The 19,694-nt window shown below is 52.5% G+C and overlaps 1 protein-coding gene across 6 annotated transcripts in view; it reads left to right on the forward strand.

The window, feature by feature from the left end:
* LOC111075844 (spectrin beta chain, non-erythrocytic 1) overlaps positions 1-19,694 on the forward strand; it is a 35,823-nt gene that overhangs the window by 14,072 nt on the left and 2,057 nt on the right. Inside the window, exons 1-11 of one of the 6 annotated variants that reach the window (XM_022369343.2) lie at positions 2,634-3,003; positions 4,422-4,624; positions 4,691-4,858; positions 7,175-7,291; positions 7,363-7,625; positions 7,698-7,827; positions 7,988-8,175; positions 8,264-11,237; positions 11,493-11,632; positions 11,708-19,232; positions 19,316-19,652. In XM_022369343.2, coding sequence (XP_022225035.2) covers positions 2,919-3,003; positions 4,422-4,624; positions 4,691-4,858; positions 7,175-7,291; positions 7,363-7,625; positions 7,698-7,827; positions 7,988-8,175; positions 8,264-11,237; positions 11,493-11,632; positions 11,708-19,232; positions 19,316-19,652 — 12,130 coding nt within the window. In that variant the 5' untranslated portion in view covers positions 2,634-2,918. Of the gene's footprint in view, positions 1-2,633; positions 3,004-4,421; positions 4,625-4,690; positions 4,859-7,174; positions 7,292-7,362; positions 7,626-7,697; positions 7,828-7,987; positions 8,176-8,263; positions 11,238-11,492; positions 11,633-11,707; positions 19,233-19,315; positions 19,653-19,694 lie in introns of those variants that run through there. The other 5 variants (XM_041593659.1, XM_041593660.1, XM_041593664.1 and 2 more) reach the window with 5 other exon arrangements.

Here is a 19,694-nt window from a genome sequence, read left to right on the forward strand (position 1 = left end):
TTGTCTTTTCGCCTGTTTTAGAATTCTCTGTTCTTTTTTCTCTCGTTGAATATTTTCGACGTTCTTTTGAAAATTGTTTAAAATTCGAATCACAGACAAAAGAATTTATAACATTGCCTTTTTTTCGATCTATGTATGTATGTATCTCTGTGCCTATCTATCGTTTTGCAGCTCTCGTATGTGTTGCTATTTTTGTTGGTTCGGAATTTAAATTTCCAGCCAGCGATGAGAGCCACTGATGAGGTAATTTTATGCATAGAAAACTTCAAAACAAAGCCACAAATTTCCTAATTTGCGTGGTGACACAGGTCTCCTCTCGTTTCATTATTCCCTCAAACAAACAAACAGAAAAAAAAGAGACACAAATCGCAAAAAGAGAGATGACAGAATGAAGTTTCTGTTATCCTCCATTTCAATCACTCACGCAAAAGTAATTTAAAAAAAGAGCGAACCCGCCTAGGAAGCTATCTACATACATATGTATATCTATATGGCTTAAGATACCTTTAAAGAACATCATTAGATGCGCTAAGAACATGCTATAAAAACGGGAACCCGAAAAGATGGCATGAGATTTGATTGAGATTTTCGTTGATTTTTATTTCGCTTTTTAGCATAATTTTCTACCATTAACAAAATGTTTTCCAATTCGTTGGAACTTTATGGATTTATGTAAATTTCGCGTTATATTTCGTGGTTCATTTGAGTTCTTATGTTGAACCGATTATAGCCACAACAGATAGATCTACAGATACAGATGTAGCACAATCTAAGAGATCTGCATCTCCTTAGCGACAGATCCATAACTTTGCTGGAGAGAGAAACAAAAAAAAAAGATGTTTATAATTAGAATTTCGCAGCAACATTTAAATACTCGTGTATTCCTGATCCTTCTCCAGAACATACATACATCTGCGATCCGCATGTTTTCTCTTTGGGTTTCTGGGGATCATTCATGCGCCTGCGCGCACATTCGTTCTTCTGGGGCTGCTGCTGCTGCTCTTGAGGGTTGTATCGAACTTTGTTTATTTTTGTATATTTGTGAGTTCTCCCTGTAAACAGGAAGGGAGGAGCAGCCTTCGTTTTTCCTTTGCTTTGAGGTGTAAAAATAGTTTTTATAGCACAAAGACAGCTGTGTGTCTCCTTTCTGCGAGGGAGCGCAAGAGATGTGTTCTTCCTTTCTGCGGGTGGAGAGAGGGGGGAGTATGTTTCTTATGATCTTCTAATGAGAAACTCCATCTTGCATCGTCTATATATCAAATCCAAACACAAAAGGAGTGCAGAGCAATGAAATGGGGCGCTTGTTCCTGTCGAATATTTTAATGGTTTTTCCATTTAAGCCTAAAGTTATGCCTCGCGTTCCACTATCATTTGGGGCCACTCCACTCCACTCCTCTCCACGCCACTCTTTGAGGGCCGCCTCTTGCTTTTGTTGTTTGCATTCTGTTCTGATAAGAGAACCCACATCCTTATCGGCACACGGCACCGCATTTATGGTTAAAGTTTATTGTCACTAAACACAACACAACGATCGTTCGTTGGTGTTTTCTTTTATTTTTTTTTTGCCATTTATTGTTTGGTTTTCACCTCTTTTTTTAATTGATTTTTCTATTTGCTGTAGCGAACGCAACGAAGTGTTTTGTTTGCCATTTTCTGTTGCCTTCCAGATGACCTCAGAATGGGGGCTTCGGGGCGGCTCTGGCACTCTGGCGGATTAGGGTTCCGCATCAATGGTGCCATATAAATGAAGCCATTCGAAGAATTATGGCATTTAAAATGGTTTGAAAGTATATTTTGGGAATGATATCATAGGGGGCGGGCAGACAGAGAAGTGTTCAAATATCAAAGATTATTGGAAGGGAATTTTGATTATTCTGATATTTCTTTTCATTTATTTAAAATGAAATTGCTGATTGAATTTCCTCCACAAATAACCCATTTAATAACTATTGATGTTATCTTTTAAACGTGATGTCATTGGGGGAGAGTGTAGTTAGTGTTTGAATACTCGTAAATATGAACAATATTGGGTACAATTTTCTGGCGAATTTTTCTTGCAATTTCCATGATCCAATTTCATCAGAATTTCTGTCTATAACAAATCCTTTATCGATACCTGTAATCGCTAGACATTTGTACATATGTAGGCACTGTATGTTTGTATGTATGGATGAGTGTCCAATGGTATGCCATGAGAGATATCGAATGATAAGATAACTTTGTTTTCTGTTTTTGTTGTTGTGAGAGATGGATTCTGCTCTGAAGCTTAACCCAAACAGCAGCGTCACACCCCTGCCGCCCCTTAACCCCTCTCCCATGCTATCTGTCACTTAAGCCGCAGAGAAATACTCGTAGCACGATAGCGATAAAAGGAATATTCACCATAGCCAAAAGAATTTGCTGCTCACTTTCGGTTTTCGTGGCCTCTCTTGTGTCGCTCTTTGATGATAAACTAGAAGAAAAAAAAAGGGGGAGGCAGGCCTCCACGGGCGGAGTAAGAAGGGGAGGGGCGCTGCCATTCGTGGCGACCAGCGAAATCGGCCCTAGTGGAAGTCGGCCCCCCTTTATTTTCAGTGACCAAACGACGCGGGTTGTGCGAGCAACTGCCTCCAAAACGACAGACAACGATCGTATCCGTATTCGTATAAAATCCGTATAAAGAGAACGAAAAACGAATCTAGAGTGCCACGGGACTGGACTCTCAACACGAATAAAAAAAAAAAAAAACAACAAAAGAAACACACTCGAAGAGGATTCCGATACCGATTCGGAATTCTCAAATGTTTTAGTTTTTAGTCGTAGAAAAATACTCGTACCTCGTACCCCAAACGAGGAGACAGTCCCCCATCAAAATTTTAAGTGTGTACTGAGAGCCAAGGCAGCCAAGAAGAGGGCAGGAGGAGACACCATACCACACCATGGAGGAGAATAACGCTCAGTATCGATCCAATTTCACACGGAACGAATATCGGAGATATATATCCTTTGAGCGTCAGTCATTGGGTAGGTTTTCATTTTGTTCGTCTTCGAATCTGAATCAGAGTCTGAACTTGAACTTGAAAGTGGAGTTTGGAATGGGAATGGGAATAGGGTAGGGCGTCCCCTACCTTTACTGCTGCTGCCTATCCCCATGGAATTATACAATTTCCCCGACCGAATGAAAGTACATTTCTCTTATCAGTTCTGTGCAAGGGTAGTGATATCTGATGATAAGACCCCACAAATATTTGACAAGTGACTCCTCCTCGGTCATCGAAGCTGCCAGAAACAAAAAAAAAATAACTATAGACCAAAGCTATGTATGTCTTCTGCTGAAACTCCCTGGGATACTCTACTCGTAAATTCGTATTTTCATGGCCCCTGCCATGCCCGCCCTGGCTCTTGCGTAACCCAAAATGTTGATAAAAAAACGTTTTTTTTTTCCCGTGGTATGAAGTAATTTTAACGCTCGTCTGATAACAGCCCGTTCCGTGCGGCGTCAAGGCGTTATGACATGCTCCAAAAATTATTCGTATTGTTGTTGTTATTGTTGATACTCTTTTGAGGAGAGGTATATCAGCTAGGACTTTGCTTTTTTGGGGTATTTATGCTATTGCCATCCCTTTAAGAAATATCTTTGAGCGGTATATCTGTGCTACTCTATTGAGCACCCTTTGTGTATTTTGTATTTGTTTTTTTTTTGCTTAGCCCCGACCCGTGGTCTCAGTCTCAGTTGGTTAAATATAGACAAAGTTGTAAAGAAATGAACTTGGGTATTTTTTGCCATGAAATCTACTCTCCATAATGCTCTCTTTACCCCTTAACTTACTCTAGAAACAAGCAATTTGAGTCGTAGAACTCCACTACTAGTCGCAGATCAGTAGATTACTTTTTGGCAGTATTTCTAGACACTAAAAGAAACCTAATTAAACCAAGAATAACCCTCGTACATTTATTAAGATTATTAAATGTCTCAATGCCAATCGATTGGGACAATCTTTGTGATTCAGAAAAGGTAGGAAAACATTTATAACATTTGCAGAAGTTCCCCCCTCTGGTAATCTCTGGCATTCGTGTTCGTAATGTTTTAAATTTAGGAATTACGACTAAGCTAATAATAAAAGAATTTCAAATGGAATTCGACTCCTGACATTAGCCAAAGATTGTTTTTTTTTTTTTTTGCTTTAACGGAGAGTACCAATATACCGAACAGCAAGCGGCACGTACTTATCTCTCATATTCGTCAATAAGCAATAACGTCATGGGTTCCATTATCTTTTGGAACTTCCTCTATTGATTTCTGGTTGTTGTCAAGCGAAAATCAAAACAAAATACTAAACGTTTTGTGTGTCGCTGCACTTGTACGCCATCCCAAGACTCGAGAACTAATTCCGTGTTTAACTCTGCCTCTTTTTTTTCTTCTTGTTTCTTGTTTCGTTTAGCATCACAGTATGAGCCGGGAGGCTATGCCACGCTGCAAACCTCAACGTCATCAACAACATCCACGAATCGCAACACCGGCAACATGACGCAGCGCGACGGCATCATTAAGTTTGAGAATGAGCGGATCAAAACGTTGCAGGAGGAGCGACTCCATATCCAAAAGAAAACATTCACAAAATGGATGAATTCATTTTTGATCAAGGTAAGGGAAATCTATAAGCCTTAAGCCTTAAGGATAAATGGAGTTAACTTTTGGTTTATTTCGTAGGCCAAAATGGAGGTGGAAGATCTATTCACAGATCTGGCCGATGGCATAAAGCTGCTCAAGCTACTGGAGATCATATCGTCGGAGAAACTGGGAAAACCGAATAGCGGACGGATGCGCGTACATAAAATTGAAAATGTCAACAAGAGTCTGGCATTCTTGCACACAAAGGTGAGGGACGGACCAGAGAGAGATTGTCGACACTCCCCACAAAAAAGAGAGTGCAGAGTGGAGGGGGAGTCTCCATAGAGAGAAAGAGAGGGAGAGAGAGAGAGAGCAGGGAGTGGGATCTTTACGCATTTGTAGAAAGTGCAAGTCGCGCCTGCGCAGCCATGCGCGTGGCTCATTGCGTGCCTTGTTTGCCATATGAGAGAGAGAGGAATGAGGAATGGGGGAGCGCCCCCAATGCTCCCTCCTCTGCAGGTCTCTCGAAAGAAGTGAGAGACCTGAAATATATTTAATTACCTGCCATGGCTTTTTTCTTGGCAATTTTCTGAAAATATTTGCATACTTTCTAATGCATTTTTTCGCCGCTGTTTGCCGCTGTTTGCCGCTGCTTGCCGCTTCGTGTGGCACATTTTCCTTTGGCACTTTCTTTGGAGTGATTTCGGTGATTTTTAATTGTTGCCAGCAGAAGAGTGTTGAGTGCCTGTGGGTGTGTGTGTGTTGCATGTGGAAGCCATGCAACAAGCCATGCAATCGCATGCGACATAGTTTCGCTTTTTATTTGTTTGTGGATCGGATCGGTGTGTGCCCCTGCCTCTGCCTCAGCCCCTGCCTCTGCCTACATCTCCTTCTCCGTTTTGTTTTGGCTGCTAATCTAATTAGAAGCAATGGTCGCTCGTTCGTTCGTTTAATGCCTAATGCAACCGATTAAACCGTAGCAATTTTTGTGCCACAAAACGACACTTGCCCCAATCACCCACCCTCCCCTCTGTCTAATTCACTTTGTTTTCTGTTAAATGCTTTTTTCAGTGAAAGTTTTTTGGTTTTTTTTTTTTTGTGTGTGTGTGTGTGTGTGTGTACCACCACCACCCCCCCACCCTCACTCATTTAATTTCGTATTTCTTGTGTGGCGGTGCGTTTATGTGACATGGGTATTGGAGTGCATTTTAATTGGTTTGAAGCTTGGGGCTTAATGCATGAGGAAGCCCCCAAGAGTCGTTTAAGGCAAGCTGGGAGGTTCATTGAGGCATGGAATGGGACACGAATCTTGGAATTTTCACCAACTAAAAAGAGCATAAATTTACACTGCGCTCACCAGAGTTTATTTCATAAGGAGAAAATTCATTTGTGTTTCCACTGGACAGGTGGCAAGTCTTAGCGGTTTTCAGGTATTAGCTGCAGATGATGTTCCTCCACTGATAGTTTTAGACCAGAGGTCGGCAGCGTCGTATGCACTGTGCATAGGAAAAAATTTCGGGCAGCGCAGTCGGCACACGTACAGCGTAAAGACTTCGTGTGGTTTCGTTATTCTGCCTGATGACGTACCAGCAGAGAAAATTCTGCTCTGCTGACGTCGCGGCAGAGAAACATGCTTCGGCCTATGCACAAACGGCTTCATATTCTGCCCGCTTGCCTCAGCGGCAGAGAAGCATTCGTGTGCCCTTTGCAAAATTCTTCGGCTTTCGCAGCGGCAGAGAAATAAGTAACGTATTTGACTTCGTGTCTGTTGTTTTCGCACACAAACGCACCAAAAAAATGTGTGAGTCTGTGTGCCGACCCCTGTTTTAGACCCAATTTCCTCTTCAAATTTAGACCAAAAATGGTATTAAATCTTTTGCTTTGGTGGGCAAATGTTTCCTTTTGCTTATGGAACATTTTTACATAATATTTGCGACTGTTTCCTTTCGCTTAGGGAAACTTTAACACCAAATCGACTAATAGTTCCTTCCCATTATGGGAAGATTTTTGCAGCGATTCAAACAACAATTTCTAGACTCATTCCATCCGCCCAAGTGTGGACCTGTTTTGAGCATATTTCAAACGCGCATTCCCCTCTCCATCTTCTGCTTCTGTGGGTCATAAATCAGTCTTAAAGTTGACCATTTTGTAGTCTCTGATTATGCGATGTAGATCGGTTATCAGCTGGCGGGGGTAACTTATGCTTTCTTCGGGCCATGACCTACTCGTAGCTACAAATGCAAAGCGACGAGCTACAGCAGCGGCGCTCGAGCAGGGGTCAAGCACCTTTCCACCTGATAATGCGTGACACCAGACCCAGTTTACCTTTAGCTGTGTATCTGTATCTGTAGCTGTGTATCTGTATCTGTGACTGTATCTGTATCTTTTGCTGTGTCTGTAACCCGATACACGCAGCTTACGGCCCACTCCACTTCAAGCCAGAGAGAAATTGAAAGAAAACTCAGGGCGGAACGGAACGGAACGACATAAAAAAAAAACAAAAAAAAAAAAAGAAAAGAGAATGCTAATGTGGTCTGTGTCCTCCTTCTCCTTTTGCTCTCTTTTCGATTTCCCATTTAATAGGTACGCCTGGAGTCCATTGGTGCCGAGGACATTGTCGATGGTAATCCCCGATTGATTTTGGGTCTCATTTGGACCATCATTTTGCGATTTCAAATCCAGGAAATTGAAATTGACGTTGTAAGTAGAGCCAAACGAACACATCCCCAAAGATACATGACTAATTCATGATTATTCCACTCTGCTTTTAGGATGAGGAAAACGAATCCAGTGAGAAGCGTTCGGCCAAGGATGCGCTGCTGCTGTGGTGCCAACGGAAGACGCACGGCTATGCGGGTGTCAATATCACGGACTTTACCTCCTCATGGCGCTCCGGCTTGGGCTTCAATGCGCTCATCCATTCGCATCGTCCGGATCTGTTCGAGTACAATACGATTGTCAATGCAAAGAACTCCAATTTGGATAATCTGAATCATGCCTTCGATACGGCAGCCAATGAATTGGGTATACCAAGGTAGGGCACTCCCACCCCACGCCACCCCACCACACCTATGATTCTGATTGTTTTTCGGTTTTGTATTTCCAGTTTACTCGATGCAGAGGACATTGACGCGGCCCGACCCGATGAGAAATCGATCTTGACCTATGTGGCCTCCTACTATCACACCTTTGCACGCATGAAGAAAGAACAGAAGAGCGGCAAGCGCATAGCAAATGTAAGTGGGAGCAAATGACTCCCCAGTCGATTCGTTGCAGCGTAACGAGCGTCCAATCCCATTCAATTCAATCCAATCCAATCCAATACATTTCTACGCTCTGTTTCACAATGGGAAATGTCTCCTCTCTGTTTTTGTTTCTGTATCTCTTTCTGTTTAGATTGTTGGCCAACTAATGGATGCCGATCGCAAGAAGATACACTACGAAGGCCTGACCACAAATCTCTTGAGCTGGATCCGTCAGAAGACCCTGGAGCTGGAGCAGCGCAATCTGCCCAACTCCCTGGAGGGCATACAGCGCGAACTGATGGCCTTTAAGGAGTATCGCACCATCGAGAAGCCGCCAAAGTGAGTTCCCACCCGGTCTACCCACCCGTAAATGAGTTCTGCTCTAAACCCTTCCGCTTCCGCTTCTGCTTCTGTTCTGTTTCGGTAGATACAAAGAGCGCAGCGAGATCGAGGCCCTGTACTTCACCATCAACACTCTGTTGAAGGCCCTGAATCAGCCGCCGTACAATCCCCACGATGGCGTCATGGTCAATGACATTGAGAAGGCCTGGCAGATCCTCGAGTATGCCGAACACAACCGGGAAGTGGCGCTGCGCGAGGAGTTGCTGCGGCAGGAGAAACTCGAGCAATTGAACTACAAATTCGAGAAGAAGTCGGTGCTGCGCGAGGGCTACCTCAAGGAGATGATTCAGGTGCTGTCCGACCCGCGGTATCTGCGCCAAGTGGATGCCACGCTGAAGAAGCACGAGGCCATCTCGGCGGACATACTGGCACGCGTGGAGCGTTTCAACGACCTGACGGCCATGGCCAATGAGTTGGAGAAGGAGAACTACCATGGCAAGGAGCGGGTGAAGAAGCGCGAGCAGGAGGTGATGGAAAAGTGGCGAAAACTCTTGGAACTGCTGGAGAACCAGCGCCTCAACCTCTCGCAGATGAGTAATCTGATGAATCTGCTGCGTGAGATTGCCAGCACCACGGAGTCCGTGAGGGAGCTGCAGCAGCAGTTCGCCTCGGAGGATGTGGGTCCGCACTTGCTGGGCGTCGAGGAGCTGTTGCAGGCGCACTCGCTGCAGGAACTCCAGGTGAACACGTACGGGGAGACGCTGAAGCGCTTCAATCGCCAGGCGGTGCCCTACAAGAGTTCCGAGCACAAGGACGCTGCTGTGCTGGCCCAACGCTTGGCCGAGCTGGAGGAAGCGTACTCGGAGCTGATCAGACGCTCGGCCGATCGGCGGGCACGTCTGGAGGAGGCGCGCAACTTCCACCATTTCATGGAGGACTACGACAACGAGGAGAGCTGGCTGGTGGACAAGCAGCGCATCTGCAAGACGGGCATCACGGCCAAGGATCTGCGTGCCGTGCTCTCCCTCCAGCAGAAGCACAAGGCTCTCGAGGATGAGATCAAATCGAGGAAGCCCAAGTCCGCGCAGATGTCGGACGCTGGCAAGCGACTGATCGGCGAGAAGCATCCGCGTTCCAGTGAGATTAAGAGCCGCATTGATTCCCTGGCGGAGCACTGGCAGGCCCTGGAGGCCCTGGTGGAGGTGCGCCGGCGTCAGCTGGAGGATGCGGCCGAGGCCTACCAGTTCTACACGGATGCCAACGAGGCAGAGTCCTGGCTGAACGAGAAGATGGCCTTGGTCAACAGCAAGGACTACGGCAGCGATGAGCCCTCCGCCCAAGCGCTGCTCCAGCGACACCGCGACCTGCAAGGCGAACTGAATGCCTATTCCGGGGACATACTGAACCTCAATCAGCAGGCGGATAAGCTGATCAAGGCGGGCATCTGCACACTGGAGCTGACGGCCGCCGAGCCCGAGCTGCCCGACGTCGAGCAGGAGGAGTGGATCAATGAGACACGCCTCGTGCCCAAGGAGGTGTGGGAGGACGAGTGGGTGGAGAAGTTGGAGCACAAAAAGGTCACAGAGACGAAGATGCTGCCGCACGTGCGGTCGCAGTTCCCCTTCGAGGGGCAGGGCATGAAGATGGAGAAGGGCGAGGTGATGCTGCTCAAGTCCAAGACCAACGACGACTGGTGGTGTGTGCGCAAGGACAACGGTGTCGAGGGCTTCGTCCCGGCGAACTATGTGCGTGAAATTGAGCCCCGCCCGGTGGCCTGCATTGTGCCCAAGGCGGAGAAGGTCAAGTCGCTGCAGAAGGTCAAGAAAACGATACTCGTGCGCCAGGTGGTGCCCGTGAAGCGGATCAAGCCGGTGAGTGTCACCCCCAAGCCGCTCGTGCAACGCCGCACCTCCACGCAGAGCATCAATGAGAATGCGGACAGCGTGGAGAAGCGCCAGCAGAGGATCAATGCCACCTACGACGAGCTGCAGGAGATGGCCCAGAAGAGGCACGCCCTGCTGGAGGACTCCATCCATCTGTTTGGCTTCTATCGGGAGTGCGACGACTTCGAGAAGTGGATGAAGGAGAAGGAGCGCATGATCAAGTCGGACGACGGGGAGGGCGTCGACAATGCCAAGCGGAAGTTTGAGAAGTTCATCACGGACCTCTCGGCCGCCTCGAAGCGCGTGGAGGAGATCGATGGGGCGGTGGACACCTTCCGCCGGCAGGGCCACTCGCAGCTGGACAAGATCATTGGCCGCCAGCGGCAGATCCATCAGATCTGGCAGCGCCTCAACAATGCCAAGGCACAGCGCGAAAAGAGCCTCGAGGGAGCATCCAGTGTGGAGCTGTTCAATCGCACCTGCGACGAAGCGAAGGTCTGGATGAGCGAGAAGATGCTCCAGCTGGACACGGCCGTCATCACACCCGATCTGCGCACCGTTCAGGCACTGCAGCGTCGCCACCAGAACCTCGAGCGCGAACTGGCGCCAGTGGAGGACAAGGTGAATCGCGTCACGTATCTGGGCAACTCTGTGAAGAATGCCTATCCCGCTGAGCGGGACAATGTGAACGGGCGCCAGCAGGAGGTGCAGGACATGTGGCAGCAGGTGCAGCAGCGGGGCAACGATCTGCACAACCGCATCGAGAGCGAGGTTGGCCAGCAGATATTCAACAACAGCGCCAAGACGCTCCTGGCATGGATCGATTCCGTGAAGGATCAACTGAACGCCGACGAGTCCGCACGCGATGTGGAGACGGCCAACAATCTGCTGAAGAAACACAATGACCTGGGCGACGACATCCGGGCCCACGACACGGAATTCATCGAGGTCATTCAATTGGGCAAGCAGCTGTCCGACGGCAAGCCCGACATGGCCGAAACTGTGGCTCTGATCGAGCGCCTGAAGGCCGAGCAGGATGCCATCCACAGGGGCTGGGCGGAGAAGCAAAAGTGGCTGCTGCAGTGCGTCGAGCTGCAAATGTTTAATCGCGAGGCGGATAAAATTGATGCCACCACCAAGAGTCATGAGGCATTTTTGGAGTACAACAATTTGGGGGTAAGTGAACAACAATATATGCCTGTGCCCTTACGGATATATAGGTGAACGGTTAACGGCTTATTTTGTCAATGAAAGACTCCATGTGACAGCGACTGCGACTCTGTAATCTTATCGATAGTTTCACACCATCACTATCTATGTTCAAATATCACATAGCTAGCACAATAACTGTTATCGATATTTGCCAAGCGCGCGTGATATTTGAATTTTGTATGCCAATTGCACATCTAATCTGTTCTCTCCCAATTTTAGTCATCTCTCGACGAAGTGGAGGCCATACTGAAGCGACATTTGGACTTTGAAAAGAGCCTAATGGCCCAGGACAAGATCCTCAAGGGCTTCAGCGGCAATGCAGACAAGTTGATTGCCAATGATCACTATGATGCCAAGTAGTAAGATGTCTTTCTACTCCGTTTCTACTCCGCATACCTCTAATCCCGACTCTCTCTCTCTGATCCTACTTGCAGCATTGGCGATCGACGCAATCAAGTGCTGGGCAAACGAAAGGCCGTCAAGGATCGTGCATTCGAGCGGAAGCGTCTGCTGCAGGCCTCCAAGGACTACAACAAATTCGCCGCCGAGGCTGATGACCTGAAGGTGTGGCTGCAGGACAAAACAAAGATTGCTGGCGACGAGAACTACCGGGACCTGAGCAACCTGCCCAGGAAGCTGCAAAAGCACAAGGCCTTTGAGCGGGAGCTGCGCGCCAACGAGGGACAGCTGCGGAATGTCAACAAGGATGGGGAGGATCTCATTCAAGCGGGCAATCGGGTGCCTGAGGTGGAGTTCCGTGTGGCGGACTTGAACAAGAAGTGGAAGGATCTGCTGACGCTGTCCGAGGACAAGGGCAGGAAGCTGGAGCAGGCCGCCTCGCAGCGGGAGCACAATCGCGCCCTGGAGGACGCCAAGAAGAAGGTGGACGAACTGGACTCGGCACTCAAGAGCAAGGATGTGGGCAACGATTTGCGCAGCTGCAAGGATCTGATCAACAAGCAGCAAATCCTGGAGTCGGAGATCACCATTTGGGACCAAAAGGTGGCCGAACTAGTCTCCACGGGCGACGACATGGCCCACGAGGGCCACTTCAATGCCAAGAACATCGAGGACGAGACCAAGGAGCTGCAACAGAGGTTCAAGGACCTGCGCGATCCCACCCAGAAGCGTCGCGACAAGCTGGAGGAGAGCCTAAACTTCCACAAGTTCGTGTTTGAGTTGGATGCAGAGTTCCAGTGGATCAACGACCATCTGCCGGCCGCCAAGTCGAATGAACTCGGACAGAATCTGCACCAGACGCAGTCGCTGTACAAGAAACACAAGAAGCTGGAGGCCGAGATCAAGGGGCACCAGTCGATGATCAACAAGGCGCTGCAGGCGGGACAGACACTGGTGGCGCAACAGCATCCGGAGAGCGAGAATGTGGCGGCGCTGTGCAAGCAGCTGGAGGCTGCCTGGCGGGACCTCGAGCAGCACTGCAACGAGCGCTCCCGCAAGCTGGACATGTCCCTGAAGGCCCAGCAATATCTGTTCGATGCCGGTGAGATCGAGTCCTGGTTGGGTGAGCGCAACAATGCCCTGCGATCCACGGAATACGGCCGGGATCGCGACTCTGCGGCCAAGTTGCTCACAAAACACAAGACGATCGAACTGGAATTGGACACCTATTCGAGCATTGTCACCGAAATGGGCCACAGCTGCGCCGCCATGGTGGCTGCCAATCATCCGGACAGCAAGGTGCTGGCCGCCAAGCAGCAGCTGATCGAGAAGATGCTCAAGTCGCTGCACAAGCTGGCCTCCCAGCGGCAGGGGCGGCTCATGGAGAGCCTCTACAAGCACGAGTACTTCCTGGAGTCGGACGAGGTGGAGCAATGGATACGGGAGCAGGAGCAGACGGCCTCCTCGGAGGACTACGGCCAGGACTTTGAGCACTTGCAGCTGCTGCAGAACAAGTTCGACGATCTGAAGCATCGCGTGGAGGTGGGCGCCGATCGTGTGGATCAGTGCGAGCTGCTGGCCAAGAAGCTCATCGACACGGAGAGTCCCTACGCCAATGAAGTGGAGAAGCGACAGGAGCAGCTGAGGACATCGTGGGAGAGCCTCTTGCAACTGTTGAACCAACGCGAACAGAAGCTGCATGCCGCTGGGGAGATCCATCGCTTCCATCGGGACGTGGCGGAGGCACTGTTCCGCATTCAGGACAAGAATGCCGCCCTCTCGAGTGAGCTGGGCAAAGATTTGAACTCTGCCTTGGCCTTGCTGCGCAAACACGAGGGCTTCGAGAACGATTTGGTGGCCCTGGAGGCACAGTTGCAGGTCCTGGTCGAGGACTCGGTGCGTCTGCAGGCCAAGTATCCCTCGAATGCAGTGGCCATTGCCCAGCAGCAGGACAAGGTGGTGGCTGCATGGAATGACCTGAAGGAGCGTTCGACCGCACGCGGTGATCGCCTGGCGGCCAGCTCCGACCTGCAAACATTCCTCACGGATGTCAGGGACATTGTCTCCTGGTCGTCCAATCTGCGGGCAGCGCTCCAGGCGGAGGAGCACGTGAGCGATGCGGCTGGAGCCACTGCCCTGAAGATCCAGCACGATGCCATCTACGGCGAGATTGAGGCGCGCGAGGACAAGTTCCGATATCTGAACGAATTGAGCGATTCGATGGTGCAGACGGGCCACTATGCTGCCGCCGATGTGGAGGAGAAGTGCGCCGCCATGCTGGACGAGCGCCAGAAGCTGCATGCGGCGTGGAACAAGAAGAAGATCATGCTGGAGCAGAAGATTGATCTGTTCTGCTTCCTGCGCGACGCGAAGCAGATCGATAATCTGTCGAGCAGCCAGCAGGCGGCACTCAGCAGCTCCGACTTTGGCCAGACGGTGGAGGATGTGCAGAATCAGATCAAGAAGCATGACGAATTCGAGCGACTCATCCAGACGCAGGAGGAGAAGGTGGCCCTGCTGCAGGAGCACGGCAGGAAGCTGATCGAGCAGCGGCACTACGACAGTGCCAACATCCAGACGATACTCCAGGGCGTGCTCGCCCGCCGCCAGAAGGTCAAGGATCTGTGCGCCGTGCGCCGATACAAGCTGGAGGATGCCCTGCTCTATGCCAAGTTCGTGCGCGACTGCGCCGAAGCGGAGTCCTGGATCAGCGAGAAGCAAAAGAAACTGGAGGCGGATGCCGCCAACTATGCGGAGGTCACCAATCTCGACGAGAAGATCAAGAAACTGCAGAAGCACCAGGCCTTCCAGGCGGAGGTGGCCGCCAATCAGGGCCGCATCAAGGAGATCCAGGACACGGGCGTCATTCTGCTCAGCAAACAGCACGAATCGTCGCCGGAGATCAAGCTGGCCATCGAGCGGGTGCTGGCAGCCTGGCAGGGACTCCTCGCCGAGTTGGATCAATGCGGGCGCGGACTGGAGGAGGCGCAGGACATACTCGAGTTCAACAATCAGCTGGACAAGATCGAGGCGTGGATCCGAGACAAGGAAATGATGGTGCAGGCCAGCGACACGGGCAGGGATCTGGAACACTGCAACGCGCTGATGCGGAAGCTCGACGACGTCGACTCGGACATGCGCGTGGACGACCAGCGGGTGAAGCACATCAATCAGCTGGCCGATAAGCTGATCAACCAGGCGCAGCTGCCAGAGGACACGCAGAGCGTGGACAAGCGACGACGTGACTTCAATCACAATTGGCGCCAGCTGCAAGGAGCCCTGAATGCCTACCGCGCCCTGCTGGGTGGAGCCAACGAGATCCATGTGTTCAATCGCGATGTGGACGACACGGCGGAGCGCATTGCCGAGAAGTCGCTGGCCATGAGCTCGTCGGACACCGGCAGGGACCTGGCTGCCGTTGAGGCATTGATCCGCCGAGAGGAGGCCCTGGAGCGGGACATGTCTGCTGTCAAACAGAAGATCGACCAGCACGAGACGGCGGCCCAGTTTCTCATCGAAAAGTATCCGAAGCGGGGGGCCCAGCACATTGAGCGCAAGCTGGAGGATCTGCACAAGTCGTGGGCCAATCTGCAGAGCCTTTCGGTGCGACGACAGAGCGTCCTGAACGAGGCCTACCTCGTGCACAAGTTCGTGTCGGATGTGCGCGAGCTGGAGCTGTGGGTCAACGATATGGTCAAGAAGATGAACAACGCCCAGGCGCCGTCCACCATCAACGACTGCGAGACGCAGCTGGAGCTGCATCAGGAGCGCAAGGTGGAGATCGAGGGCAGGGACCAGGCCTTTGTCGGCCTCAAGCAGCACGGCGAACAGTTGTCTGGCAAGCAAAAGCCGTCGGAGAATGTGAAAAAGTATCTGCTGGTGCTGGAGGAGCTGCACCAGACGCTGCACGAGGCATGGACGGAGCGGGCCAGGGATCTGACGGAGGCCCACCAGCTGCAGCTGTTCAAGGCGCAGGTGGAGCAGGTGGAAATGTGGCTGGCCAACAAGGAGGCCTTCCTCAACAACGACGATCTGGGCGACTCGTACACGGCGGTGGAGCGACTGCTCAAGAAGCACGATGCCTTTGAGAAGCTGCTGAACGCCGACCATGTGGACACCCTGCAAAAGTTCGCCCAAAGCATACTCGAGGGCGACCCGAAAGATGGCGATCTGATCAGGGAGAAGCTCGCCTACATTCTGCGACGCAAGCAGAAGCTGCTCGATCTGTCGGAGGAGCGAAAGCAGCGCCTGTTGCAATCGCTGCAGCTGCAGGAGTTCCTGCGCAGCTTGTACGAGATCGATCGCTGGCTGGTGCAGAAGCTGCAAGGGGCGCTGGATGAGAACTACCGCGAGCCGAGCAATCTGCAGTCCAAGATCCAGAAGCACGCCACCTTCGATGCGGAGCTGCTGAGCAACAGTCCGCGCGTGCAGTCGGTCATCAGCGAGGGCGAGCGCCTCATCAAGGGCGAGCACTTTGCCAAGGACGAGATTGCGCAGCAGGTGCAGCTGCTCGAAGGGGATTGGCTCAAGCTGAAGGCAGCCTCGCAGGCCAAGAAGGAGAAGCTGCAGCAGGCGCACGAGGCGCTGGCCTTCAATCGCAGCGTCGATGAGTTCACCAACTGGATGGACGATGTGGAGCTGCAGTTGTCGAGCGAGGACTACGGCAAGGATCTGGCCACCGTCAGCAATCTGCTGAAGAAGCACGAACGCCTGGAGGCCGATGTGGCGCACCACAACGATCTGGCCGATCAGCTGAAGCTCAAGGACGAGCGCTTCTTCCAGGCGGATCACTTCCTCAAGCACGAAATCCACGAGCGGGCCATGGCCAGCATCAAGCGGTACAACACGCTGCACGAACCCATCGCCATACGGCGGGAGAACCTCGAGGATTCGCTCAGCTTGCAGCAGTTCCTGCGCGACGCCGAGGACGAGCTCCAGTGGCTGGCCGAGAAGCAGCTGGTGGCCGGATCGCAGGATCTGGGCAGCAGTCTGCTCGCCGTGCAGGGCCTCCAAAAGAAACACAACGCCCTGGAGGCGGAGCTCACGTCACAGGAGCCGCTGATCCAGGCGCTGCTGCAACGCGGCCAGCAGATGATACGCGACAATCACTTCGCCAGCGAGGAGCTGCAGTACAAGTCGGAGCTGCTGCAGAAGCAGCTGCTCCAGCTGCGTGATCTGGCGGCCATTCGCCGGCTCAGACTGCTCGACGCCGTCGAGAGTCAGCTGTTCTATGTGGAGGCCAACGAGGCGGATGCCTGGATGCGGGAGAAGCGGCCGATACTGGGCAGCAGCGACTACGGACGCGACGAGATCTCCGTGCAGGGACACCAAAAGAAACTGGAGGTGCTGCAGCGAGAGCTCACCTCGTTCCGTCCCTCCATCGATAAGGTGAACAAGCTGGCCACGGGACTGGTGGAGCGGAATCACTTCGACAGTGCCAACATCCAGGAGAAGAACGGCCAGGTGGAGCAGCAGTACGGCGACCTGCTGCGACTGGCCAAGGAGCGCGATCTGCGTCTCGGCGAGTGCAAGAAGCTCTTTGAGTATCTGCGCGAAACGGAGGAGCTGCACGAGTGGGTGGGCGACCAGATGGCCGTCACGGCCAGCGAGGACTACGGCGAGGATGTGGAGCATGTGGAGCAACTGATGCTGGCCTTTGAGTCCTTCGTGTCGAACCTCAATGCCAATGAGGCGCGTGTGGAGGCGTGCCTGGACCGCGGGGACCGTCTCATCCAGGAGAACAATCCCTACCGCAACTCCATCAAGTCGAAGCGCGACGAGACGAAGCAGCTGTGGGACGAGCTCAAGGACCTGGTGAATGCGCGCCAGGATGCGTTGGCGGGCGCCAAGCAGGTGCACGTGTATGACCGCGTGGCCGATGAGACCATCACGCTGATCCAGGAGAAGGACGCCTCGCTCATATCGGAGGACTACGGCCAGGATCTGGAGAGTATTCAGGCGCTGGGACGCAAGCATCTGGTGTTCGAGTCGGAGCTGGTGGGCATCCAGGGGCAGGTGGAGTCCGTGCTGGCGGAGGCCGTCAAGCTGGGCGAGATCTATCCGGATGCCAGGGAGCACATCGAGGTGAAGCGCGACGAGACGGTGGAGGCCTGGACGGACCTCAAGGAGAAGACGACGGCGCGCAAGAGCAAACTGTCGCAGGCGGAGCAGCTGCAGTCGTACTTCGACGAGTATCGTGATCTGATCGCCTGGATCAACGAGATGCTGGCAAAGATCACGGCGCCCGATCTGGCCAACAGTGTGGCCGGAGCGGAGCTCCTTTTGGCCAGCACCAAGGACCACGACGCGGAGATCTGTGCCCGCGATGAGACCTTTGCCAACTTTGCGGCCAACGGCCAGCAGCTGATCAAGGAGAAGCACTTCCTCGCCAACGAAGTGGAGGACAAGATCAAGGTGCTGCACTCGAGGCACGAGCTGCTGAAGCTGACGCTTCGCCAGAGGCGGGACATCTACGAGCTGAATCTGGACACGCAGCTGTTCCTCAAGGATGCCGAGATCCTGGACCAATGGATCAGCAGTCGGGAGCCACAGCTGAAGGATGCCAAGCTGGGCGACTCCATACCCCAGGTGGAGGACCTGCTGCGACGCCACGAGGACTTTGAGAAGACAGTGGCCGCCCAGGAGGAGAAGTTCCAGGCCATCAAGCGGATCACGCTGCTGGAGCAGCTGTTCCGCAAGCAGCTGGAGCAGGAGAAGATATCCAAGCGGCAGGAGAAGGAGCGCCAGGAGAGGGAACGCCTCGAACAGATCAAACAGCGGGAGCTGCAGCGCCTCGCGGACGAACGCAGACGCGCGGAGAAGCAGCAGGAGCATCGCCCGCAGCAGGAGAAGACACCCATATTCTCCTCGCCGATGGTCACGATATCCAGCAGCGGAACGGCCGGGGCCGGAGCAGCCAGTGGCCCCCATTCGCCGGCCATTAGCCAGGCCACCGTCAGTCTGCGGCCCACCTTCGGAGACGAGAACGAGCACATGGCCCTGCAGAAGAGCAGCTCCAGTGGCATGTTCGGAGATCGCCTGCGACGCGGCTCCGCGGATGCCAATGTGAAGCGAGCGGAGAGCATGAAGGTGCAGCCGAAGCAGCCAAAGCGCACGCCATCGTTCACCACGCGCCGACGCGCGCAATCCTTCCGCAAGAACCAGAAGGGCGAGGGCTTCGACCTGCCGCCCGTTGAGATCCAGGGGATGCTGGAGCGCAAGCACGGGCTGCAGTCGGGCGGCAAGAAGGCGCCCGTTCGCTCCTGGAAGCAGTTCCACACGGTCCTCTGCGGCCAGCTGGTGTGCTTCTTCAAGGACGAGAACGATTTCCTGCAGCAGAAGACGGCCACGGCGCCCGTCAACATTCTCGGAGCCAAGTGCGAGCGAGCCGACGATTACACAAAGAAGAAGTACGTGTTCCGGCTGAGGCTGCCCGATGGCTCGGAGTTCCTCTTCGAGGCGCCATCGCTGGAGATCCTCAACGATTGGGTACGCAAGATATCCTTCCACGCTAGTCTGCCGCCAAATCTACAGCTCCTGAGCTACGACGAGTCCATGAAGGTAAGCAAGAGACGCGCGCTGTGTGCTGTGTGCTGTGAGTAATAACCAATAACTAACCAATATTTATTTGTGTGTGTGCGCAGCAACAATCGAGCAGCTCGCCGGACATCAAGGTTAGCAGCAGCGTGGAGTCGCCGGTGAGTTCGAGAAACTCCTCGCCGGATTCGCAGCGTCGCGCCAGCAGTGGACAGACTTTGGATGTCACAGCCACGCCGCAGATGGCCTTCCTGCAGCGACAGATGCAACAGCAGCAGCACCAGCAGCAGCAGCAATCGCAGCCCAGTTCACCCACTTCCCCCACAGCCGGTGGCTTCGATCAGAAGCCACCAATTCCGCCGCGTGGTGCACCGCCAGTGGCCAGCAATCGCCAGAGCCAGGAGAATCTAGTGGTCCTGCGCAATCGCCAAAGTTCCAGCAATGGTGAGTGGAGGGGAGGTCTTTGGGGCTACCTAGAGTGGAGGA

The sequence above is a fragment of the Drosophila obscura genome, unplaced genomic scaffold (assembly GCF_018151105.1).
Source record: "Drosophila obscura isolate BZ-5 IFL unplaced genomic scaffold, ASM1815110v1 contig_1, whole genome shotgun sequence".
Classification (NCBI taxonomy): domain Eukaryota; kingdom Metazoa; phylum Arthropoda; class Insecta; order Diptera; family Drosophilidae; genus Drosophila; species Drosophila obscura.